Source organism: Belonocnema kinseyi, chromosome 9, assembly GCF_010883055.1.
Source record: "Belonocnema kinseyi isolate 2016_QV_RU_SX_M_011 chromosome 9, B_treatae_v1, whole genome shotgun sequence".
Lineage (NCBI taxonomy): Eukaryota > Metazoa > Arthropoda > Insecta > Hymenoptera > Cynipidae > Belonocnema > Belonocnema kinseyi.
This window is the reverse complement of record NC_046665.1, coordinates 110,947,378-110,975,006: the sequence shown is the minus strand read 5'-3', so window position 1 is coordinate 110,975,006 and position 27,629 is coordinate 110,947,378. Positions and strand designations below refer to the sequence as shown.

The 27,629-nt window shown below is 23.3% G+C and overlaps 1 protein-coding gene across 1 annotated transcript in view; it reads right to left on the bottom strand.

Moving 5' to 3' along the window:
- Nucleotides 1-27,181, bottom strand: part of LOC117180689 (neuropathy target esterase sws) — a 95,130-nt gene extending 67,949 nt beyond the window's left edge. The window contains exons 1-5 of the mRNA XM_033373179.1: nt 26,818-27,181; nt 21,579-21,974; nt 17,500-17,919; nt 8,491-8,816; nt 8,040-8,391 (exon numbers count right to left, since the gene is read on the bottom strand). Of these exons, the coding sequence (XP_033229070.1) occupies nt 8,040-8,391; nt 8,491-8,816; nt 17,500-17,919; nt 21,579-21,974; nt 26,818-26,826 (1,503 nt within the window). The 5' untranslated portion in view covers nt 26,827-27,181. The remainder of the gene's footprint in view (nt 1-8,039; nt 8,392-8,490; nt 8,817-17,499; nt 17,920-21,578; nt 21,975-26,817) is intronic.
- Nucleotides 27,182-27,629: the final 448 nt, after the last annotated feature.

The window sequence follows — 27,629 nt, the reverse complement described above, 5'->3', positions numbered from 1 at the left end:
AACGGCATCAGCCGGTAACGTTGTACACGAAAATACGAAACCTGGCGGCCACTAGACGAGGCTCTAGAGAGTTCGTATTTTCGTGTACGTTACCGGCTGATGACGTTGGAATTGATTGTTGAAATATATTTTTTTACATCTTTTATTATTAAGCTTTGTACTTAAACGTATTTTTCTTTCGGCTCTTGCATTTCTTAAAGTGTGAGACCGATATTTTATGTATAAAAAAAGTTGGAACGTTCAAAAAATGTTGAGGTTCAGAAAAAAGATGAAATAATTTTCAGAGAAGTTCCTACCAAAATGCAGTACCTAAACGTACTTTATTGTACTCTAATACATTTCCCAAAGTTTCAGCTCGATATTTTATTCACAAAAAAAGTTCTTAGGTTCAAAAAAACATTCAGTGAACTGAAAAACTGTGGTCGGTAATATAGGTATTTAGCTGTGTCACATGCCCTTAACGTCCAATAATCAAATTGATGCAAACTCCTGTTAACAAAAAAAACAAGAATCCAACGACCAAATTTGGACACAACGAACAAAGAAAAAGAAAAATCCTATTGTAATCTGGAAAAATTAAAAAAAAAAAATAATTTTTGGCCGAGAATTCTATTTTTATTTTTTCAGATTACAATAGAATTTTTTTATTTATTTTTTGTTTTTGTTTGTTCGTTTTGGTCCAAATTTGGTCGTTGGATTCTTGTTTTTTGAACAGGAGTTTGCATCAATTAAACTTACGTGTAGCCCGAATTAAAAATTTCTTTTTAAGCAAACTTTTCATTTTTTTTTTAAATAATATTTTTTAAGTATTAAGAACAAACTTTAATGTTCATTTAAAATTTTATTCTTTCCAGGGCAACCGCTTTAATCAAAGAAAAAAATTAAGCTGCAAATGAAAGCAATCAAAGTGGAACTCTTGAATTTGAAATTTTTAGAACTGAAGTTTGAAATTTTTATTTATTTCAAAAATTTTGTACATTAAATGATCAATAATTCGCACGTGTAAAACGAAAGCTACTAACAATTTTCAAATAACAATTTTAATTTAAATGCAGTTAAACTGCCAAATTGAGAATTTAAATATTTTATAAATCATAGAGTTCAAAGATTCAGATTCAGTTCAAAAAATATAAATCTACGTTATCATTTTCAATAATTTAAATTGAAGAATCAATCAATCCATTAAAAAAATGTCTAAATTATATCATTTTAAGCAATTTTAAGCCAGAAACAAAAAAAAACCAACAATTGCATATTTTTGTCTTGAAACATTTACATGTTGTTTGAGATTTTTTCAAATTTTAAATTATACAAATCCTTTTTTCAGAACTTTTAAACTTCTTTGAAAATGATTCGAATATTTCCTCAAACTTTTTTAAAATCCTGCCAAATTGAAAAAATTACCTTAAAATGTTCCACATTCTTTTTTTATAATTTTATAAATCTTTCTAAATGTTTAAATTCTTAAAAGGCTTTTAAATTTTTTGTTCGAAATCTGCCAAAATCTATATTTGGTTTCAAATTAAGCCATGGACTATTTGCACCGAAATTTTGTACAAATAGCCGGATTTTTTCGGAACAAATAGATTAATAATTCGTTTTTCTTCGTTAAATCTGTGTATTATTTACAATTATAATATTTTCGGGTTGAGATATAAAATATTACATTTATCGTTAACAATTCATGTTCACTGAAAATTGAACTATTTTGTTAAAAATTAATCTTTTTGGTTAAGAATTTAATTGCTTGGTTAAAAATTCAACTGACTAGATAAAAATAAATTTTTTTGTTGAAAATTCAAGTGTTTTATACAAAATTCGTATTTTTGGACAATATATTACCTATTATATTTCTTGTCGAGAATTCATCATTTTTGTTCGAAAATTCAAGTAATTCGTTGAAAATTCAAATGTTATATAAAAAATTAATTATTTCGCCGGTTAAATTCAATAACTTGGCACAAAATAAACCTGTTCTGTAGAAAATTAGATTTTTTAATTTGAAAATTAATTGTCTAAAATGAAAATTTTACTACTTTATTTTGCGTTAAAAATTGATATTTTTAGTTAAAAATGCTGTTATCTAGTTATTCCTCTTTTTGGTAAAAAAAAGTTAATCTTCTTGATTCAAAATTCAACTATTTCTTTCAAAATTTATGTATTTTGTTGAGAATTCACCTTTTTCGGTAGAAAATTCACTTCTTGGTTTAAAGTTCAACTGTTTGGTAGAAAATTAATGTCTTTTGTTGAAAATTAAACTAATTACTTGAACATTTATAGAAACGAAAAAAAATATGAACTAAAAATTAATCAAATACAATTTAAAGCATATTTACATCCATTGTTAAAACTATTTAGTTGAAAATGTATGTAATTTATTGAAAATTTGTCTTTTTAGTAAAGAAATTAAACTTCTGGGTTGAAAATTCAACAATTTTTTTAAAAAATGTATTTATTTTTATGAAAATTCGTAATTTCTAGTCGAAAATGAATTTTTTTTAAATTAAACTAATTAGTTGAAAATTTTTAGAAACGATAAAAAATAAAAATTAATAAAACAACATTTAAACTACCGTTACATCCATTGTTCAAACTAGTTGAAAATTTATGTAATTTATTGCAAATTTGTCTTTTTAGTAAAAAACTAATCTTCTTTGTTGAAAATTCAACAATTTTTTTAAAAAATGTATTTATTTTTATGAAAATTCGTAATTTCTAGTCGAAAATGAATTTTTTTTAAATTAAACTAATTAGTTGAAAATTTTTAGAAACGATAAAAAATATAAAATAAAATTTAAACTACCATTGTTCAAACTAGTTGAAAATTTATGTAATTTATTGCAAATGTGTCTTTTTAGTAACAAATTAATCTTCTTTGTTGAAAATTCAACAATTTAAAAAAAAAAAAGTAATTTCTAGTCGAAAATGAATTTTTTAAAAAGTAAACTAATTAGTTGAAAATTTTTAGAAACGATAAAAAATATAGAATAAAAACTAATTAAATAAAATTTAAACTGACATTGCTCAAACTATTTGAAAATTTTTGTAATTGATTCAAAACTGGTCTTTTCAGTAAAAAATTAATCTTCTTGGTAGAAAACTCAACGATTTCGTTAAAAATGTATATATTTTTTATAAAAATTCGGCTTTTCTAGCACAAAATTAATACAAAATTAAAATACAAAATTAAATGATTTTAAAGAAGTTTAAGGGATTTTAAAAAAAATTCAGAGAAGTTTGAGGATTTTCAAGAAATCTTACAGAATTTCTAAGAATCGAAGTGATGTTAAGGAATTACTATGGATCTTAAAGTTTCTTTTCAAAGGATTTTTAAAAAATCTAAAAATAATTCAAAAAGGTTTAAATATTTACAATAGATTTTATAAGATTTTAAAACAGTTTTAGTGGTTTTTAAGAATGTCAAGCACTTTCAAGATATCTTATAGGATTTCTAAGATGGATCGCAGTCTTGAATAATTTTTATTTTCTCCTTATTTTTGTAAGTGAAAAAATAATCGCTTGACATCTTTGAAAAACACACTTTAACGCACTACCAAAATTCCAAAATTTTGACCGCCAACTATCACAACATTGCAACCTAATTTCAATCAGGGAAAATTATATTTTTTCGTTGATTAATGAATTAATTTCGTTTTTTCCTTGACTAATTTTTAATTTCAAATTTTTAATATTCAAATACCAGCATTTTAATCTTGTTAAATTTTTAATATAGCATATTTTATAAACGGAATAAAACAGTATTTCATATACAAAGGTAAAGTTTTCAAATTCATTAAATTATTTCAAATAAAAAAATCTCTTTTTCTGCTATAAAAGATGACTTTTTAACAAAATACTGAAACGAATTTTTAACAAAAAAGGTTTTTCAGTCAAAACATAAATAAAAGTTCTTTACAAAAATTGAATTTGCAAACAAAAATATGACTTTTCAGCAAAAAATTAATTTTCCACAAAACTGAAGCATTTTTACCCAACAAAAATGAAATTACAAACTAAATAATTATTTTCACCAAAAAAGGTGAATTTTCAACTGAAAAATTTTCACGATTGAAATATCAATTTTTAAACAAGAAATGATTCTCTACGAAAAAAATTGAATTTTCCATCCAAAAAGACGAATAAGTAGCCCAAAAAGGATGACTTTTTAACAAAATTGTTGAATTCTCTAACAAACAGTTTCATTTCTTTCCAAAAAATATTAAATGTTGTACTAAAACATATGAATTTGTAATAAGAATGTCCAATTTTTTTTATAACTGATAATATCATTCAGAAAATATTTTAGTTTATTTCTTAACACGAAAATATAAATTTTCAACAAAAAGTCAATAGTCAACAAAATAGTGATATTTTCAAGAAAATAGTAGAATTTTCAACAAAAAAGTATGACTTTTAAACAAAAAAATTTAATTTCCAACAAAACAGTTGCATTTTTATCAAAAAAAATATGACATTTTTCTTCAGACAGATGGATTTTTAATTAAATAAAGAGAAAAACGAATATTAAAAAGATAGCTGAATTTTCATCCAGAAAATATTTCAATTCATTTTTCAACACCAAAATATAAATTTTAAACAAAAAATAAATTTTCTACGAAATAGTTAAGTCTTTTTAAGAACATAGTATAATAGCTTAATTTCTAAAAAATAGTTGAATTTTCTGTTTAAAAAGATTAAAGTCGAGTTTTCACGATCAAACAATGAATTTTTTAACAAGAAATCATTTTCTACCAAAAAAATTGAATTTTCAATCCAAAAAGACGAATTTTTTCAAACAAAAAGGATGAATTTTTAACAAAACAGTTAAATTCTATACTAAATAGTTACATTTTTATCCAAAAAAGATCAAGTTTGTACTAAAACAGATTAATTGGTAATAAAAAGCAAATTTTTTTTATGAGTGGAACTTTCATCCAGAACATATTTCAGTTGATTTTTCAACACCAAAATATAAATTTTAAACAAAAAGTATATTTTCTACGAAATAGTTAAGTCTTTTTAAGAAAATAGTATAATAGCTTAATTTCCAACCAAAAAGTTGCATTTTTATTAAAAAAAAGATTTCAATTTCTGCTAAAGCAGGTATACTTTAAAATAAAAGAATAAAAAGTTTCAAAAAAAGAGTTGAATTTTTGAACCGAAAAGTTAACGAAAAAATGCAATTTTCTATTAGAAATGGTAGTCGACCATTTTGCCTCCTGGTGTCGAAAACTGGAACTAGTAAGAGTAGGTACAATTTTAAACTTTCAAAAAAAAAAAAAAAAGAATTGAATTTTCAACCAAAAAGTTAACGAAAAAATGCAATTTTTTATTAATTAAAATAAATTCTGAGATTGTCATAAATTTTCAGAGAATTTATTTCTCGATTATATTCTCGGTAATATTCTTATTCTCGTTACCGTTCTCAAAGTAATATAACCGGCTCAGAACTCTATTCGTGAGTCCAGCAAGTAGAGTTCTGAGCCGGTTATATTACTTTAAGAATGGTAATGAGAATTAGAATATTATCGAGAATATAACCGAGAAATAAAATCTCTGAGAATTTATGAGAATTTCGAAATTTATTATAATTAATAGAAAATTGGATTTTTTCGTTAACTTTTCGTTTGAAAATTCAACTCTTTTTTTCGAAAGTTTGTCTTTTTTATTTTAAAGTTTACCTGCTTTAGCAGAAATTAAATCTTTTGATAAAAATGCAACTGTTTGGTTAGAAATTAAGCTATTATACTATTTTCTTGAAAACTTACCTATTTTGTAGAAAATTTACTTTTTGTTTAAAATTCATATTTTGGTGTTGAAACATGATAAAAATGAATAAAAATGCAACTATTTGGCAGATAATTTGACTATTTTGTTAAAAATTCATCTTTTTTGGTTAATAAAATTCGTCGTTTTGGATTGAAAATTCAATTTTTTTCGTAGAAACACATTTTTTTATTACAAAAATTAAATTTTTGATGTTACTGAGTTAGCTCGAATCTTTCTTGGATAAAAACTCAACTTTTTTTTGTAATAAAAAATCCTGCTTTAAGATAAATTTCATATTTTTCATAAAAATCCAACTATTTGCTAGAGAATTTAACAATTTTGTTGAAAATTCCTCCTTTTTGGTTAAAAATTCATCTTTTTGGATTAAAAATTCAATTTTTTGATAGAAAATTATTTCTTGTTAAAAAATTCATAGATTGATCCTGAAAATTCTATTAAAATCTTTTCCAACAGAAAATTCAACTATTTCTTTGAAACTTTATCTTTCTGATTTAAAACTTCATCTATTATAACAAAAATTTGCATTTTTTGTATGAAAATACAACTTTTTGTTCAAAGATCGTTCTTCTTTGCTTGATAATTCAACTAACTTGTTTAAAACATTTGGTGCATCGCTTTGTTAAGAAATCACTTTTTTTATTAAAGATTTATATTTTAAGTTTAAATGTAATATCGTTGGCTAAAAGTTTAATTATCTTGTTATAAATTAATCTTTTCTTATTTAAAATTCCACTACTTGGGTCAATGTTCAACTACATTGTGACATTTTTTTTTATTGAAGGCTAATGTCTGGTTGAAAATTTAACTGTTTAGTGGAAAATAATTCTTTTTGTTTTGTTTAGAATTCATTTTTTAACAGAAAATGGAAAATTTCTATTTCTTAAGATTGATATTTTTTAATGAATAATTTGCGTTTTGTTTGTTAAAAATTTTTTTTAGTTTTTTGAAATTTCATTGAAAAATTAATTTTTTGTTAAACAGTCATACTTTTTATTTGAAAATGGAATTTTTAAAAGAAAATTAGTTTTCTGGTTTGAATGTTTAATAATTTAGATAAAATTTTAATTATTTTTTGAGTGAAAATTCTTTATTAATTGGAAATTCGTCTTTTTGGTTTTAAAATTCTTTTCTTTTGTTGTATAAATTTAATTCTTTATTTATTAAAATATAAACTATGACACTTTTTCGTTGGAAATTTGTCTTTTTAGGTTGAATATTCAGCTATTACGTTAAAAATTTCAGTATTTTGTTAAAGAGTATTATTTTAAAGTAGAAAAAACTTTTTTCTTCCTATCTCGGCCGAAAATTCGAGTTTCTTCCCGGCGTATCTTTACCGAAACCTACCGTTCCTTCCCGCCCTGCGCGCCATCTAACGAATCGTATCGACACTGCTATCTCGACTCTCGTCCATGAGGATTTCTAACCTAAGCTGAATTTTGTTGATTTTGTTGAAACGAAAAGTCGAGAGTTGTTCGTATTTACTACATAATATTTGCGTATTATGTAGTAAACTGTTATGTGTTATTATTGTAAGCTAAATTGTTACGACGAGAGGTGTTCGTATGGACAGTTATTGCGTTTTGAAGTATTAAATTAGTCTTGCTTACAATTATGAATCCAAGTGACTGTTCGTCAGGTGAAAGTAGCGATGAGGAGGAAAATATTCGAGATTTTGACAAAGAAGCCCAGGCTATCATAAATCTAAAATTATTACCTTCAAAATCAGCCAACCGCTATTCGTTAGTTTATGAATCGTTCTTAAAATGGAAAATTATATCATGCTTCTGGCTACGCGTAGGTTATGTCGGCTGACTTAGCTGCAGGGAAGGAAATAAAAACATGGCCGCGACTTCATAGCAGACGAGTCTTACGTGTCACACGCGCTTTTGATTGGAAATTTTAACTAAACGACGAATTTTCGGCCGGATAGGAAGAAAAATAGTATACATTACACGGGACGAATGTAATGTACTATTTTTTGTTTGAAATAAATAAGTACATTCATATTAAACAGCTGATATAGCCTGAACAATAAAAATATTGTTAAAAATAATAAATTCTTAAATTCTATCATATTCTCGGTTATATAACCCGAACTTCAATTTTCGGGAATTTAAAAACTCTACCACAAAGTGGGAAAACCTTGCAGATTTTGACGTTACCGACCTAGTGTGATAAAATATTAGAAAATAGGATACTTTAGGGACCGGTCTGTGAGGCCTGAAATGATTGATCAATTTGTTGGTTACCTTATGTGATTCCTCCTTCATAAGATAGGTCCCGGTTGGCACTTCCCTGATTTGCACTTTTCCGTCAACCAGCAGAGAATCATCCTCCAGCCCGAGTTCCTTAACAAAAGCTTCCGTCGCAATTTGAATAATCTGAGTCTCGTCCAAATCCTGGATTCCCTGATTCGTCGATCTTTTCCTACTTGGTCCACTAAATTGATGAGCATCTGCAGAACCCGTTTGTTGAGTCTGGACACTGCAAACAGACGAGTTCGGCCAATGCGAGTCACATTCCGGCACCATATCGGCCGGTGTCGCTTGGCTCATTTGTGGACTCGGGCATGAATTTTTCAAATCGAGACTGTTCTTCGATCTGTAAAAGGACGATCTAAATCAGGACACACTTTTTTATAGAATCAGAGTACTCAAGAGTTTTTGATTGAAATTCTGCATCATTTTCGTAATACTGCACCTTCTATTAACTAGGATGGGAATCGGTTGGGAACTGCTCATGCCGCTTGACTCTTTTGGTAGCGTCTCAGAACTTTCAGGCTGTTCCGATGAGTAGGAAAAACTATTCAAGAGAGTCTCGGAAGTTTGGGCGCCGAAATTTTCGCGCGTTCTCGATCGGACAGGAGAGCCGGAAAAGGGACTCTTGTTCTTTTTGTGAGTCCCTTGATTAACTAGTTCGGCTGATAAGCCGAGATACTGATGCAGAGCGGTGAATGTCACTCGCTGCAAACGAACCATAATCACCTGGATCACTCGAATGAATGCATCTGGGTGATCTTGAAAGACCTGGAATTATTAAACAATCGTTACAACATTTCTATACCTCTCAAATAATACTAAAATGTATTATTTTTAGTATTCTGGATGGCCGTTTTAATCCAAGAAAAAAATTCCCGGTCATTTCCCCGGTTCACACACATTTTAAACGGTCAATGAAATTTTAAAAATCAAACTCTATACTAATAGTTTTTTTTTTCATTTAAAATAATAATTAATACAGAACAAATTAAAGCATTCAAAGCGGAACTCTTGAATTTTCAAAATTAAAATTGAAAAGTTTTTCAATTCAAAAATTGTATATTCAAATGCTCAATAATTTATACATATAAAATGGAAGGTAATTACACTTTTTAATTTAACAATTTAAAACAAAATGGATAAACTGCAATATTTAGAATTTTTTACTTTGATAAATTTTGGAGTTGAAAGATTCAGATTAAGTTGAAAAAATAAAAATACACGTTAACCTTTTCCATACTTTAAATAAAATAATCAAGCAATTCACTTTAAAAATTTTCAAAATTATATTATTTCTTGTAATTTTAAGCTAGACACGTTAATAATTGAAAAATAATTTTTCTTTTTAACTGAACAGTTATTAAATTAGAAGCTAAATTATTTTCATTTCAAATAGTTTAAGCATCCTTGAAAATTTTTGAAATTTTATTTTAAAATCTTGAGATATCTAGAGGAACTTTTAAATACATCTAGAAATTAATTGACTTTTTTCTACAACTTTTAGAAACTCTTTTAGAAAACAAAATCCTGCAAGTTTGAATTTATAAATAACAATAGAACAGTTATTATTTGCAGAAAAAATTAGAGTAATTTTAGGAGATATTTAGAAGCTTTAAATAGATTCAAATTAAAGTTAGAACTTCAAAATGTAGATTTAGAAATTAGAATAAAATATGGGTTTTTATTTTGAAAAATTATTGTAATAGAAAATTTAAAAAGATTTTAAGCGATTTCCAAAATTCTCAAAAATGAAACTGGAAGATTTTAATCATTATTTTCTAATTGGCAAGATTTTCCAAAAATTGTAGGAAAAATTCGATTAATTAAAAATATATTTAGAATTTAAACAAAATGCAGATTTAAAAATTAGAATTAAAAATGGCTTTCATTTTGAAAAATTATTCTAACAGAAAATTTAAAAACATTTCCAAAATTATCAAAAAAGAAACTGGAAGATTTTAAGGATTTTTTTTTTAATGGCACGATTTTTCAAAAATTGTAAGAAAAACTCGATTAATTTTAAAATATATTTTGAAATTCAACAAAATCTAGATTTATAAATTAAAATAAAAAATGGGTTTTCATTTTGAATGATTATTGTAACAGAAAATTTAAAAAGATTTTAAGAGATTTAAAAAATTATCAAAAAAGAATCTGAAAGGTTTTTAGATTTATTTGAATTGGCAAGATTTTCCAAATACTAGAGGAAAAAATCGATTAATTTTAAAATATATTTAGAATTTAAACAAAATGTAGATTTAGAAAATATATGAGGGAAATTTCCAAAATTATTAAAAAAGGCACTAGAAGATTTTTAGGATTAATTTTTAATAGCAAGATTTTCCAAAAATTGTAGGAGAAATTCAATTAATTTGAAAATATATTTAGAATTAAAAAAAAAAGTGGATTTAGAAATAAAAATAAAAATGGGTTTTCATTTTGAAAAAATATTGTAACAGAAAATTTAAAATGATTTTCAGAGATTTAACAGAATATCAAAAAAAAATCTGAAAGTTTTTTAGATTTTTTTTTTAATTGGCAGGATTTTCCAAAAACTAGAGGAAAAAATCGAGTAATTTTAAAATATATTTAGAATTTAAACAAAATGTAGATTTAGAAATTAAAATTAAAATTTGTTTTCATTTTGAAAAGGTCTTGTAACAGAAAATTTAAAAAGATATTAAGAGATTTAAAAAATGATCCAAAAAGAATCTGAAAGGTTTTTAAATTTTCTTTTTAAATTGGCAAGATTTTCCAAAAATTGTAGGAAAAATTAGATTCATTTTATAGTATATTGAGGATTTAAACAAAATGTAGGTTTAGAAATAAAAATAAAAAATGGGTTTTCATTTTGAAAAATTATTGGAACAGAAAATTTAAACAGATTTAAAGAGATTTAACAAATTATAAAAAAATAATCAAAGATTTTTAGATTTTTCTTAATTGGCAAGATTTTCCAAAAATTGTAGAAAAATCGATTAATTTTCAAATAGATTCACAAGTTCTGAAAAAAAGGTTAACACACTTAATTTAAATTACTTGAAAGCATATAAAGTTTTTTATTAATTTTGAATTTTTTCAAAACTTCTAAATATCTCTTAAAATCACACAAATTTTTTCTACAAATAATAAGTGTTTACGGTTATTTATACGTCAAAATTTAACAATTTCACTTAAAAATTAAATATTTTTTAAGCGTTTATATTTTATATAGGCAAAAAAATTATTAGAAATAATATATTAATAAATTTATTTATTACATTTATTATAAAAAATGAGTTTTCAGACAAAAAGATTAATTTTTTAACAAAAAAGACGAATTATCAAAAAAAAAAGTTGAATTTGAAAATAAATAATGTAATAATTACAATTTTACTTTAAAAATTTATTTTCTACGAAAAAAAATTAATTTTTAACAAAATAGTTAAATTTTCAAACAATGAGATGAATTTTCACAAACAAAAAAATTTAATTAAGTAGTTTAACTCTCGTTGATGTATCGATAATAGGTTTTACAAGCTTCAAATTCCTAATATTTAAGGTAAAAACACATTTTTTTTACGAAATAGATAAATTTTTGCTAAATAGTTGAGTTTTCGGCTAAAAAAAAAAAAGAATTTTCAGACCAAAGAAACATGCAATTTCTACTAAATGAGATGAATTATTAAACCCGAAACATGAATTTTCAACCAAATTCTAGAATTTTCAAATCCAAGGAGGCAATATTTGAAAAAAAATTAATTATCAATCCAAAAGATGAATTTTCAACCAAATAGTTAAATTTTCAACAACAAATATTTATTTTTTTACCAAATAAGACAAATTTTCAATCAAAGAGTTGCATTTTTAAGCAAAAATATTAATTTTCCAAGATAAACAACCAACTTTTTAATAAAACAGTTGTATTTTCAAATGAAAACATAAATTTATTTAAATTTGTATGTATTTAAATTTTCGCTTAAAAAATTAATTCAAAAAGAAAAGTATTGCCAAGAAAATAATTAAATTTTCAAAGAAAGAGATGAATTTTTAAACCAAAAAGACGATTTTTCAACAATGGTTAAATTTTTGATCAAGACGATTAATGTTATACCAAAAAATAAAAGTTTTTAATCAAATAGGTGAATGTTCAAAAAAAAAAAAAAAAATTCTCACCCAGGAGATTAATTTTGTATAAAAAAGATAAATTTTCAACGCAAAAGTTAAATTTTTAATAAAAAAATTTTCTACCAGAAAAAACGAATTTTTAACAAAATAATTGCATTTTTAAACAAAAACATTAATTTTGCATCATAACCAACTAACTTTTTAACAAAACGGTTCTATTTTCAAATGAAGATAGATTTTCGACAAAAAGGGAATAGTTAAGTTTAGAGTTCAAAAAATTCATTTCTTATCCAAATAAAAACAATTTTCAACAAATTTATTAAATTTTCAACCTAAGCAGATGAATTTTTAAATAAAAAAGTTAATTTTCAATCAAAAATGGAATAGTTTAATTTTCAGTTTACAACGTTAATTTTCACAAAAAAAGTAGAATTTTCAACAAAACAGTTAAGTTTTCAAAGAGATGAATTTTTACCCAAATAGTTGAATTATCAAACAAGATCATTAAATTTCGACCAAAAAATGAATTTTCAACCAAATAAATTATTTTTTTAACAAATAGGTGAAATTTAAATTTAAGAAATCTTGATTTTCTACCAAAAAAACGAATTTTCTAAAAATTTCAAATATTTTAAAACAAAAAGATGAATTTTTAATACAAACGTTTAATTTTATACCCAAAAAAATAATTATAAACAAAATACATGAATTTTTAAATAAATAGTTAAATTTATTACCAAAAAGATTATATTTCTACTAAAATATAAACGAATTTTCAATCAAATCCATGTATTTCTAACCAAATAACTAAATTTGTTACCAAATTGTTAAATTTTCGATTCAAAAATACAAATTTTCTACAAAACAGTTGATTTAAACAAAAAAGTTAATTTTCAACCAATACCGATTACTTTTTATCTAGGCAATTGCATTTTTAACAAAAAAAAAGGTAACATTTTTACAGAAAGAGATGAATTTTTAACAAAATAGTTAAATTTCAACAAAAAAAATCTGTTTTTGTCAAGAAAGAACAATTAATTTAATCAAATTGATCAATTTTTAAGCCAGAAGGATGAATTTTCAACAAAATATTTGAATCTTTAACAAAAAGTATGACTTTTTAACAAAATTGTTAAAGTTTCAACAAAATATTTAAATTTTGAACCAAATAATAAAATTTTTGACCAAACGAGACGAATTCTCAAACCAAAAACATAGCAGCAGACTTTTAATTCAAAAAGAATTAACTTTCAATCAAGAAGAGTTCCATTTTCTTTATTGGGTTCTATTATTCAGTTCGAATTTAATTTTTTAAATAATATTCTAAATTTATAATTTGAAATTATTACTTATAGTTCATTTTAATTTTAAAAAACTCTATAATATGCCAACAATTTATGAAGAAAGTAGAATCATAAATTAAAAAATTCTTAATTTTTTGCTTGGAAATCTTTTGAAGAACTTTGTAAATTCGTTGAAATCTCCTGTAGTGCTTAAAATCTTGGTGAAATTTTTTTAATTCTGTGAAATATTTTGGAATGTTTTTAAATTTTTGGAAAATATTTGAAATCCTTATAATCTTTGAAAGTTTTAAAAAATCTTTTGAAATTTTTGTGAAATCTTTGAAATCATTGTAAAATCTTTCTCTAATTTGAAAAATTTGAAATCTTTTTGAAAACTTTTGAAATCTTCTAAAAAATTCTGAAATTATTTCAAATCTTTGAAATGTTTTGAAATCTTTGAAATCTGGTGTACTTTGCCGTTTTTTTAATCTTAGAAATATTTGTGAAATCTTTCTTAAATCTTTTGTATTGATTTAAAATCATTAAATTTTTGAAATCTTTGTGAAATCTTCTAAAAAATTGTGAAATCGTTTAAAATCTTTGAAATGCTCTGAAATCTTTGAAATCTTCTAAACATTTAAAAATCTTCGTAACAAATTTTCGAAATCCGATGTGAAATCTTTGAAAACCTACTAAAAATTATTTGAAATTGTTTTAGATTATGGAATTGTTTTAAAATAATGTAAAATTTTAATGAAATCTTTGAAATCTTTGTGAAATCTTTCCTATTAATTTGAAATTACTGGAATATTTGAAATCTTTTTAAAATTTTTAAAAAAATTGAAATTCTTTAAATCTACGTAATTCTGATATTTGTTGAAACCTTTTGAAATCGTTTTAAATCTTTGAAATCTAGTGAAAATCTGGTAATCTTTGTAATCCTTGAAATCTTTTGTATCAATTTGAAATCTGTCAAATATTTTTAATCTTTTGAAATCTTTTACAAATATTTAAAATAGTTTAAAATCTTTGAAGTGTTTTGAAATCGTTATGAAATTTTTATGAAATCTTTGAAATAATTGTCTAGTTTTTATAAAATATTTTCTATTAATTTGAAATCATTTATATATTGGAAATCTTTTGAAATCTTGTTATTAAATTTCCACTAGAAATACAAATTTTCGACAAAATACATAAATTTCCAACTAATTATTTAGAGCTCTAACTAAAAAAGGTAAATTTTCTACTCAAAGAAAACGAATTTTCAAGAAAATTGAGCAATATAAACAATTCCCAACAAAAGAAGTAAATTTTCAACTAAAAAAGAAAATGTCTTCAAACAAAAATGGAATAATTAAAATTTCTGTAAAAAAAAATTAGTTTTCAATAAAAAACAAAATTAGTTTTTAACAAAGTAGTATAATTTGGAACCAAAAAATATGAATTTTCAACGAAAAATTGAATTGTTCAAATTTCAAACAAAAAATATTTTAATATTTAATAAAAAAAAACAGTTGATTATAATACGAAAAAAGCAGACAAATTGAGCAGTTGATATTTCAACCAAAAAATATTTTAATGTTGAATAAGAAACAGTTAAATTTAAAAAAAGACGAATTTTAAATGAAACACTTAATTTTTACGTTCAAACATTTCGAAAGAAATGCTTTTTAAAATCTTTGAAATCTTCTGAAAAAGTTAAAATCTTTTTTAAAAATTTTTCGAAATCCGATGTAAAATCTTTTTAGAATTGCTAAAAAAATTTAAATTGTTTAAATCTGTGTAATTAATGTGAAATTTATCAAAATATTAAAAATATTTATAAAATCTGTCTTAAATCTTTTATATTTATTTGAAATTATTAAAAAATTAGAAATCTTTGCGAAATCGTCTAAAAAATTTTGAAATAATTTTAAGAATTGCAAAAAAAATTAAATTTTTTCAAAAAACCTAAAACGAAATACAGACTTTTGAAGATTTTGAAATAAATTTTTAAAGCTTTTAAGGATTTTGAAGGGTTTGAGATGATGAAATTTTTTCATAAGATTCCAGGAAAAATTTTAATTCATTTTCTAAACATTTATTTTGAAGAAAATATTTTAAAAGCATTTCAAAAGATTTCCAAAATTAACAAAAAAGAATCTGGTAGATATGAAGGAAATTTTTTCAAGCTTCCAGAATAATTTCTAAAGTTTAAGGAAAATGCGAATCATTTTAAAAGATATTTGGAGATTTTTTAGGAATTTCAAAAACGATGATTTTTCTTTTAAAATCTAAAAAAATGTAGGGAAACTTGTAATTAATTTTGTTGTTGAAAATTTCATTTAAAGAAAACATTTTTAAAAGATTTTTTAAAATGTCATAAAATTTTCAAAACTATCAAAAAAGAATCTAGAAGATTGAAGGCAATTTGTTTAATTTTGCAGAATTTATGAAAAATTCGAATCATTTTTAAAGATATTTAGAAAAATTTCAAAAACAATTAAAATGTTTTAAAAAAACTTAAAACAAAATATAGAGTGTTGATGATTTTGAAATACATTTTCAAAGTTCTTAAGCAGTTTGAATTTTTTGAGATTGACATTTTTTCTTAAGATTCCAGGTAAAATTGTAATAAATTTTGTTGTTAAAAATTTAACTTAAACAAAATATTTTTTAAAAATTCGTAAAATTTTCAAAACTATCAAAATGAATGTGGAATATTGAGTGCAATTTTTTTCATTTTGGAGAATTTTTTCAAAATTTCATGAAAATTTCGAATAAATTTTAAAGATATTGATTATTTATATTTTATTAAGAATTTGGGAATAAAAAAGAAACAATTTACAAAAACCCGAAACAAAAATGTCAATTTTTGAAGGATTTTGAAGGTTAGCATAAAGAAATTTTTTTCTTAAGATTCTAGGAAAACTTTGTGTGTTTTTTTTTTGTAAAAATGTAATAAAAAAATATATATATATATTTAAAAGAATTAATTAAAAACATTTTGAAACATTCCTGACTTATCAAAAAAGAACCTGGAAAATTGAAGGCAATTTTTTCAATTTTGCAAATATATAAGTTTAAAAGAAATGTAGACATTTTAAAATAATTTAAAAAACAATTAAAATGCTTTGAAAACCTAAAATGATCAAAAAAGCATCTGGAAGATGTGCAGGCAATTTTTTTATTGTTGCAGAATTTTTCCAAATTTGAGGAAAAAATCTAATAATTTTGAAAGATATTCCAAAGTTTTAAAATAATTCCAAACAAACCAAAAATTACAAAAAATTTAATCCTTTTTAAAATCTTTAAAATATTTGAAATCGTCTGAAAACTTAAAAATTGTTGAAGATTATTGAAATGTTTTAAAATTTATAAAATCCCTTAAATTATTTTGAAATATATCGAACTATTGATGAAATCTTTCTTTAATATTTGTTATGAAATCCTTTGTGTGCTCGTTTGAAATCTTTGAATTATTTGTAAGATCTTTCTGAAACCTTTTGTATTAATTTGAAATCATAAAATAATTTTTAATCTGGGCAACAACTTTTAAAATCTTAGAAAACTGGTTTACTTTAACCTTTTCCAAATCTTTAAAATCTTTGCAATATTTTGAGTTTTAAAATAATTTGAAAAATTCAAACTGTTTGTGAAATCTTTGAATTTTTGTGATATCTTTTGAAATATTTGTGAAATGTTTTTTATTCGTTGAAGTCATTGAATTATTTGAAATCTTAGTCAAATCTTTTCATATCTTTCAAAATGTTTTGAAACATTTAGAGATAGCTTAAAATCTTGGACATGTTTCAAAATCTTTGAAAGTTTTAAAAGCGTTTCAAAATAATTGTGAAATCTTTGAAATTCCGAGTGTCAAGACAATAAATTCATAATAATAATCAAGAAATCTTCGAAACGAGATGTTTCTTTTACAATAGACTAAAAGAGTTGAATTATTTTTCGAAAATTAAATGAAATAAGTGTTGAAAGAAAAAAATGAATTGAAGGTTCTCGTGAAAAATTCAAGAAGAATTGAAGATTTTCAAGGATACCCTGGTTATGCATAAAGGGAAACTGACCTCCTGAAAGGCGCTCATCGGCAATTTGACGACGACCGAATCCTCGACAGCTCTCGCAGAAACGGTCTTATAAGTACTCGTGTGGCCAGTGAGCACGTCCGTAAAACTAAGAAGGCTAGTCACCGATTCTCCAGTTTTGACTAATTTCAAAGAAATCTGAGTGCCGTCAGATCCCGTGATATAAACATTGACTAAGCCCTGCTGGACGATGAACACATTTTCGTCGGGGTCTCCAATTCTGAAGAGGGAGCTTCCAGCAGGCAAATTCATAATCTCAGTGTGCTTGCACAATTTTAGAAAGACTGGTTTCTCAAAATGCCCGAAAACTCGGATGCTCTGGAGAATGTATAAGGCATCTGGAGGCACTCTTTCTCCGGGTCCTAAGTCTTCCTCTAAATACTCCGCTGGAGGCTCTAATACCTGAAATAAATAAATCAATTCATTCAATAATCCGATCAAAAAAGAATACAAAAATAATTTTAAAAATAGCTCCAAATGAGGATTTATATTTAATGATCAAATGTATTTCTGAATGTTTCTAAAAATATAAATAATAAATAAAATAATAACATAATAAATATTATATATAAATAATATTTTAATAGAATCAATAAATAAATAAAAATAATAAAAAATTGATTTTAATTATCTATCAATATTGGGAAATAATTATGTTCTTAACATTTTCTTACCAGACTATAATTTTGTAAACTTTTGTACAAATTCAAAGAGACGCAAAAAATTAAATTAAGGAAAAAAAGTAAAATATCTTAGTTTAAGAAATGCATAGACTGTAGGTAACGATAACAAAATTTTCGGTATCGACAATCAAAAAAATTATTGGTACCGACAGATTTGAAAAAATGTAGATTTTTTTAAGATATGGAAATGAAACTTTTAAGGATTTTGAAGGTTTTAAGATAATGCAATTTTTTCAAAAGATTCCAACGAAATTTTTATTAATTTTTTGGTTGGAAATTTAATTTTTTTTAAATATTTTAAAAGATTTATAAAATTTCAAGAAATTTCAAAAATAATCAAAATAGAAGATTTCAAGGCAATTTCTTCAATTTTGCCAAAATTTGTCTACAGTTTAAGAAAAATGCGAACCATTTTAAAAGATATTTGAAATTTTTTTAAGAATCTCAAAAATGAAGAAGTTTAAAAAAAAAACCTAAAAAAGTGTAGACCTTTGAATATTTTTAAATAAAATTTTGAAACTTTTAAGGATTTTGAAGGTTTTAAGATAATTATATTTTTTCTTAAGATTCCATGGAAAATAAATATATTTAAAAAGATATAGAAACATTTCAAAAAATCTCAAAAATGATGAAAAAAAAACCTGGAAGATATAAATGCAGTTTTTTCAAGTTTCCAGAATATTTTCTAAAGTTTAAGGAAAATGCAAATCATTTTAAAATATATTTCAAAATTTTTTAGGAATTTCAAAAACAATTGAAATTTTTTAAAAACCTAAAACAAAATATAGACGTTTGAAGATTTTGAAATAAAATTTTGAAACTTTTAAGAATTTTGAAGGTTTTGAGATAATGCATTTTTTTCTTATGATTCAAGGGAATATTTTAATTAATTTTGTTGTTGAAAAGTTAATTTAATGAAAATATTTTAAAATGATTTTAAAAATTTCAAAAAATATTCAAAACTTTAAAAAAAAATCTAGAAGATTAGACACTATTTTTTTAATTTTGCTGAATTTTGTCAAAGTTTTACGAAAAATTTGAATAATTTTTAAAGATATTTATAATTTTTTTATAATTTATTAAGCATTTGAGAATTAAAAAAAAAACAATTTACAAAAATCTGAAACAACAATGTAGATTTTTAAGGATTTTAAAGGTTAACATAATGAATTTGTTCTGAAAATTGCAGGTTATATTTGTAGTTTTTTGTTGTAAAAAATTTAATTTAAAAAAAGATTTAAAAAGATTTGATATTTAATATTTGGAAATTTTTTAAGAATTTCAAAAACGAAGAATATTTTTTAAAAACCTGAAACAAAATGTAGACTTTCGAAGATTTTGAAATAAAATTTTGAAACTTTTAAGGATTTTGAAGGTTTGAAGATAATGAAATTTTTTTCATAAGACTTCATGGAAAATTTCAATTGATTTTTTAAACATTTATTTTAAGGAAAATATTATAAAAACATTTTAAAAGATTTCTAAAAAGATCTGGCAGATGTGCAGGCCTTTTTTTTATTTTTGCAATATTTCCTAATTTGAGGAAAAAATCGAATAATTATGGAACATATTCGGAAGTTTTTAAAGAATTCCAAACAAAAAAAAATTGCAGAAATTTGAAACAAGAATGTAGATTTTTGAAAATTTGGAAACAAAATTTAAAACTTTTTAAGGACTTTCAAGGTTTGAAGATAATTACATCTTTTATTAAGATTCCGGGGAAAATTTGAACTCATATTTTAAGTGAAAATCTAATTTAAAGAAAATATTTAAAAAGATATATAAACGTTTCAAAAAATTATAAAAAAAAGTACCTGGAAAATATGAAGGAAATTTTTGCAAGTTTTCAGAATATTTTCTGAAGTTTAAGGAAAATACGAATCATTTTAAAAGATATTTCAAAAACGACTAATATTTTTAAAAAACCTAAAACAAAATGTAGACTTTTGAAGATTTTTTCTTAAGATTCCAGAGAAAATTGTAATTAATTTCGTTGTTGTGGAAAATTTAATTTAAAGAAAATGTTTAAGAATATTTTTTTAACATTTTATTTATTTCTCATTTGTTTATAATTTATTAAGAATTTTAGAATAAAAAAAGAAACAATTTACAAAAACCTGAAACAAAAATGTAGATTTTTCAAGGATTTTGAAAGTTAAGATAATGAATTTTTTTAAGATTCCAGGAAAAATTTGTATTTTTTTTTTGTTAAAAATTTAATAATAACAAAAATATTTAATTAAAAACATTTCAAATATAGACTTTTGAAGATTTTGAAATAAATTTTCAAAGCTTTCAAGTATTTTGAAGGTTTTGAGATGATGAAATTTTTTCATGAAATTCCAGAGAAATTTTAAATTCAGATTTTAAACATTTAATTTAAATAAAATATTTTAAATAATTTCAAAAGATATCTAAAATTAACGAAAAAGACTGGAAGATGTGTAGGAATTTTTTTAATTCTTGCAGATTTTTTCCAAATTTGAGGAAAAAATGGAATTTAAGGTCGAAAATTTAAATTAATTTTTTGATTGAAAATTTAATTTAAAGAAAATTTTCAAAAAGATTAATAAACATTTCAAAATTTGTAAAAAAAAAAACTGGAAGATTGGAAGGAAATTTTTTCAACTTTGCAGAATTTTTTCAACATTTTAGAAATTTTTAAAGAATTTCAAAAATAATGAAAAAAATTTTTAAATTGTAGATTTTTTAAGATTTCGAAAAAAAAGGATGAAATATTCATAATTAAATAATATATATGTATTGAAATACTTTCCTTGAATTAAATAAATAAAAAAATTAATTGAAATTTTCCCTGGAGACGAATGAAAAAAATTGCATTATCTTAAAACATTCAAAAATCTACATTTTTGTATTTTTTTTGGAACTCGTAAATTATAAATAAATTTTAAATATATTTGAAAATGGTTCGCATTTTTCCTAAAATTTTGTAAAAATTCTGCAAAATAAAAAAATTTCCTTATTTTTTATGATTTGGAAATCTTTTGAAATGTTTTAAAATCTTTTCAAACATTTTTTTTCAATTAAATGTTAAAAACAGAATTAAAATTTTCTCTGGAATATTATGAAAAAAATGCATAATGTCAAAACTTTGAAAAAATCCTTAAAAGTTTTAAAATTTTATTTAAAAATCTAGAAAAGTCTACATTTTGATTTAGCTTTATTTTCAAAATCATAAAACCTTTTAATTAGTCCTTAAATTTATCTATAGGGAATTATTACAAAATCAACAATTTTCTACAATTATCTATGAAAAAGTTATCGTAGAATATTGTACTTTTTAATAAAAAAAATTTTTTTACCAGGATTCATTAATTTTGGGTATTAAATCTCTTTTTATATGAAGTTTTTTGGTACCTTAAGTTGCTGAGGAACAGTTTCCTTTTTGAGTTGCAACAGCCTCCTAGCAAATCTCATAACTGCCCTTCGTTTTTTGCCTTGTCCCGCGGCCTGTCCACTTATCGATTTTACTTTTCGCAGCATTTTTCTGCCGTAGAAAAGAACTTTGTCCCGTTTTCGAAATCGTGGTCTTCCGCTTCCAACGCCCACAAATTCCTTCACTTCGGGAAGGAATTCTTTGTTCTTCCATTTTCTTATAAAGACAATTCCTACCAAAATAATAATTACAAGCAGAGTAATTAGAACCACTATCAGGGTTCGCGAAGTCTGGTACTCGCTGATTGTCTGACCAATCCATTCTGTAAATGCACAGGATACGAGAGTGTCTCCGAATTTCTTAATACCATCAAGAACCTGTTCAATTATATTCAGTTGTTATTATTAAATATGAAAAAAAAGATTCTCATTCTTGAAAATTAAAAATTAGAAGAGTCAAAGGATCAAATTTGTAATACAAAAACTTAAATTTCTTAATTCAAATAATAAAAAGTAAAAAAAAAAGAAGGCACCAGCGCCACTTTTTTCTGAATTTATTTAAAGCATCTTTAATCAAAATTATTATTAAATCCACCTAGAATGCAATTTAAATAGTTGAATTTTTATGCCAAAAGGATCAATTTTCTATTAAAATTGTTAAATTTTTTAAACCGAAAATATGGACTTTCAACAAAAAATTTAATTTTCAAACAAGAAATATTTTCGTCAAAGAAAGATGGATTATCAAGAAAAGTGTAATAACTAATATTACAACCAGAAAATATTTACATTTTAAATAAAAAAATATTTGAATTCAACCAAAAAGATAAATTTTTTACGAAGAAGGATTTTTTAACGTGAAAGAAAAAAAATGGAATTAAGTTATTGAATATCCAATCCCAAAAAAATTAATTTTCAACCAAATAATTAAATTTTTGAAAAAAAAAGATTTTTCTATCAACCAAATTCTTTAATTTTTAAACCAAAAAGTCTGATTTTCATCCAAAAAAGATGGGTTCTCAAAGAAGTATGTAATAACTAATATTTTAATAAAAAAAGATAAATAGTTGCATTTTTAACCAACTAAAAATTATTTTTACCGAAGTAGTTGCATTTTGAACAAAGAAAAATTTTTTAATGTAAAAAAAATTCAAACTAATTATTGAATTTCTAATCCACAAAAAAAATGAACTTTGTTCAAAACAGTTAAATTTTCAAGAAAAAAGTTAATTTTCAACCAAATAGTTGAATTTTTATAGAAAAAAGATTTTGTCAGCCAAATAAGAAGAGTAGCAACCAAATTCTAGAATTTACAACCCTAAAAGAATAAAATTTTCATAAAAAAAGATGGATTCTCAAAAAAATATTTACTAGCTAATGTTTTAACCAAAAAAGTCAAACAGTTGCATTTTTGACCAAAAAAATACATTTTTACTAAAAGATGAATTTTCAGCAAAAAATGATTTTTTAATGTAAAAAGAAAAAAAAATGTCAACCAAATTATTGAATTTTCAAACAAGTAAGATTTTACGATCAACCAAATTCTTGAATTTTTAAGCCGAAAAGTCTAATTTTCATCCAAAATAATGGATTCTCAAAGAAATATGTAATAACTAATATTTTAACCAAAAAAGATGGACAGTTGTATTTTTAACAAAAAATTATATTTTTACCAAAAGAGATGAATTTTAAACGAAGAAAAATTTTTTAATGTAAAAAGACAAAAAAATGACAACCAAATTATTGAATTTCTAATCCACAAAAAAATGAGTTTCCTATAAAACAGTTAAAATTGCAAGAAAAAAAAAGTTAATTTTCAACCACATAGTTGAATTTTTATAGAAAAAAGATTTTGTCAGTCAAAAAAGAAGAATAGCAACCAAATTCTAGAATTTAACATCCTATAGTTAAAGAATAAAATTTTCATTAAAAAAATATGGATTCTCAAAAAAATATTTACTAGCTAATATTTTAATCAAAAAAGGCAAACAGTTGCATTTTTAACAGAAAAACAAAATTAGATTTTTACCAAAAGATGAATTTTGAACGAAGAAAGATTATTTAATGTAAAAATAAAACAAATGTCAACCAAATTATTGAATTTCTAATCCAGAAGCAAATAAATTTTCTAAAAAATAGTTACATTTTCAAGAAAAAAGTTAATTTTTTAACCAAATAATTGAATTTTCAAACAAGGAAGCTTTTCAGTCAACCAAATTCTTGAATTTTTAAACTAAAAATCTGATTTTCATTTCAAAAAATGGATGCTCATCGAAATATGTAATAGCTAATATTTTAACCGAAAAAATAACAACCAAATTATTGAATTCCTAAACCACAAAAAAATGAATTTTCTAAATAAACAGTTAAATTGTCAAGTAAAAAGTTAATTTTCAACCAAATAGTTGAATTTTTAACGAAAAAAGATTTTGTCAGTCAAAAAAGAAAAATAGCAACAAATTTCCAGAATTTTCAATCCTAAAAGAATAACATTTTCGTCAAAAAAAGATGGATTCTCAAAGAAATATAAAACAACTAATATTTTAACCAAAAAATATAAAGAGTTGCATTTTTAACAACAAAAAAACAAAATTAAATTTTTACCAAAAGATGAATTTTGAACGAAGAAAGATTATTTAATGTAAAAATAAAACAAATGTCAACCAAATTATTGAATTTCTAATCCAGAAGCAAATAAATTTTCTAAAAAATAGTTACATTTTCAAGAAAAAAGTTAATTTTTTAACCAAATAATTGAATTTTCAAAAACAAGGAAGATTTTTCAGTCAACCAAATTCTTGAATTTTTAAGACAAAAAGTCTGATTTTCATCCCAAAAATATGGATTCTAATAGAAATATGTAATAACTAATATTTTAACCAAAAAATATTAAACAGTTGTATTTTTAACAAAAAATTATATTTTTACCAAAGAAGATGAATTTTAAACGAAGAAAAATCTTTTAATATAAAAAGACAAAAAAATGACAAACAAATTCTTGAATTTTTAAGCCGAAAAGTCTAATTTTCAACAAAAGAAAAGATGGATTCTCAAAGAAATATGTAATCATTAATATTTTAATCAAAGAAGATTAACAGTTGCATTTTTAACCAAAAAATTTTCGTTTTGCCAAAAGAGATGAATTTTCAACGAAGAAAGATTTTTTAATGTAAAAAGACCAATTCTAGAATTTACAATCCTAAAAGAATAAAATTTTCATGAAAAAAATGGATTCTCAAAGAAATATGTACTAACAAATATTTTAACCAAAAAATATAAAGAGTTGCATTTTTAACAAACAACAAAATTTTACCAAAAGAGACGAATTTTCAACAAAAAAATATATTAAAATTTTCAAGAAAAAAAGTTCATCTTCAACCAAATTTAGAATGAATAACAAAATATTTTTATCTTTAACCAGGAAGATTACTTTTCTACCAAAAAAGAAATTTTAAACAAAAGAAGATACATATTCAACCAAATTGTTGAGAAGATAAATCTTCAACTAAAAAAGATCAATTTTTAACCAAAAATCGAATCAAAGATCAGACAACAACAAAATTTCATCAAACTATTTGAATGTTAAACCAAAAATATTAATTTTTAAGTAATATAAGGAATCTTGAAACAAACAAAAATTAATTTCTAACAAAGAAATTCTGCTTTTAACTTTCATTTTTCAAGAAAATGGCCAAATTTTCAACCAGCAAAGATGAATTCTCATCAAAAAACGTAATAATTCATATATCAACCAAAAAATATTTTTATTTCCAATTCAAAACAGTCTAATTTTTTAGTCAAGAATAAAAATAAATTTCAATAAAATTGTTGAATTTTTAATACAAAAATAAATCTTTCTGCAAAACAGTGAAATTTGCCAACAAAAACAATGGCTTTTTGCGACCCAATAATAGTTGTATTTTGAACTAAAAAAAGAGAAATTTTAAAAATAAAAATCGAACAGTTAAATTTAAAATTAAAAAAATAACTTTCAAACAAAACAAAAACTAATTTTCAACAGACTACTTACATTTTCAACAAAAAATATGAATTTTCATTAAAAATTATGAATCTTCAAACAAGAAAGTAAATTTTTAATAAAGGTGTTCCATTTTCAAAAAAATAGTTAAATTTTCGACCAAAAAAGATGAGGAATTCTCATAAAAAAATGTAATAATTGAAAGTTGAATCAAAAAAGATTTTAATTTTCAATCAAAACCAGCTGAATTCTCAAATAAAGAGATAAATTGTCAACCAGAAATGGAACTATTAAATTTAGAGTTAAAAAATTCACTCTCAACACAAAAGAAAACGAATTTTCAACAAATTAGTCAAATTTTGAAGCAAAAATACAAAATTTCAAACAAAAAAAAAGTGCAATTTTGACAATGACGTTCAACTTTCAACCATACAGTTTAATTTTCGAAGAAAAAAGATGAATTTTCATTCGAAAAAATTAATAATTTAATTTAAAAATATGTTAATTTTTCAATAAAAAACAGTTCAATTCACGAAGATTTCGTAAAACAAAATTTTTTACTGAATCCATTCTGAATGATATCCTCAAAATTTTACGGATATATTTTTTGTCAATATTTTCTAATTGTCATTTTTAATTTAATTCGGGTCTTGAATTTGAATTGAGACACTTATTTTATCCAAATTTGATTGTTGGTCTTTATTATTTCCAAAAATTTCCTAGTAAAATGGGAATTTTGAAGTTGAAGAATTTAATTTTTGATTTATACAATATCTAATTCTTAAAAAATTTTCTCCCTTTAGCAATGCCATTATTTAATAAACGAAAAGGTCTATTTATTATGAGATGTTAACACGACAGTTCAAGTCACTCGAATTAATCAATAACCTTTCAATTTTACAATGATATATCTAAAATTGGTATTACATTCTAACCTCAAAAAACAATCTTGAATCACAGATTTTAAATTCACTATACAAAGGAATCTATCAAAAAATCAATCAATAAAAAACATGTTATCTAAATACGGTAAACTGACTAATTTATACAAAATTTAGTATAATGAAAAAAGCTTTATTCTAAAATTCTTTTTAAAGTACCGCACATAGACAAAGAATCGGTTGACAATAGCAAACAAAAAAATCCTACAACTCAGAGAATTGATTCCTTTGTGGGGAAATGAAAGTGAAATTGAAAACAAGAAAGGAAATGATAAAAATGAAAGTTTGGATAAATACGTACAACCTCCATGATGGGTGTTCATCTCTTCTCCAGGAAGTTATTTTTCTAGCACTGCCTGATGAAATCGCTCAGCATACGTCAGGAATGAGTGATAAAGGCAGCGATAATGAAATCCACCAGAATTTAGCACTTTTTTTTATCTACACTGATTTAAAAGAAAGAAAAGAACGACCTTTGATACTTGTCTCGAGGCACCCAGCGCCATTTTTTGCCATCTTAGTCACTCTCACTCCAACTCAACTTCTTCTTAAGCCTTAAACTATCTATATATTTACTTTACTAAAAAAATCAATTCGAATCCACTTCACTTTTCTGTTTTTGAGAAAGGTTTTTATTATTCAAAATAAGCTGAAAACGAGATGACAGTTTTCAAAAAAGCAGCTGCTATATATTGAGAAAAAAATTAATTACGCCTATGCAAGAACGTAAATCGATCTGATTTTGCTGTACTTTAATTGCATATTAAATTACATTCGAGCATACGAGATATGTACATACATTTGCAATTATTAATTAATGTATGAATCGTTTGTAATTCTATTTCAGGTTATGTAATCTCATACAATTTTGCATTGAGAATTTAGAAGGTTATAAAATAGTTCAAATTTAATACAAGTGAGATTAATAATAAGAGAAGATTATTTATATCAATTTTCAAATGGGAGAATTGTCTCAAAAGGATTAAAAAGTTTAATAATCTTTTTAAAAGTAAGGAGTCGAAATTATAGAATAGTACTTTGAATTTAAAGAATTTTAAATTTCACCGGGTTTTCGTATGTCATCTCGCGGAGAATACTCCGTACTATATCTAG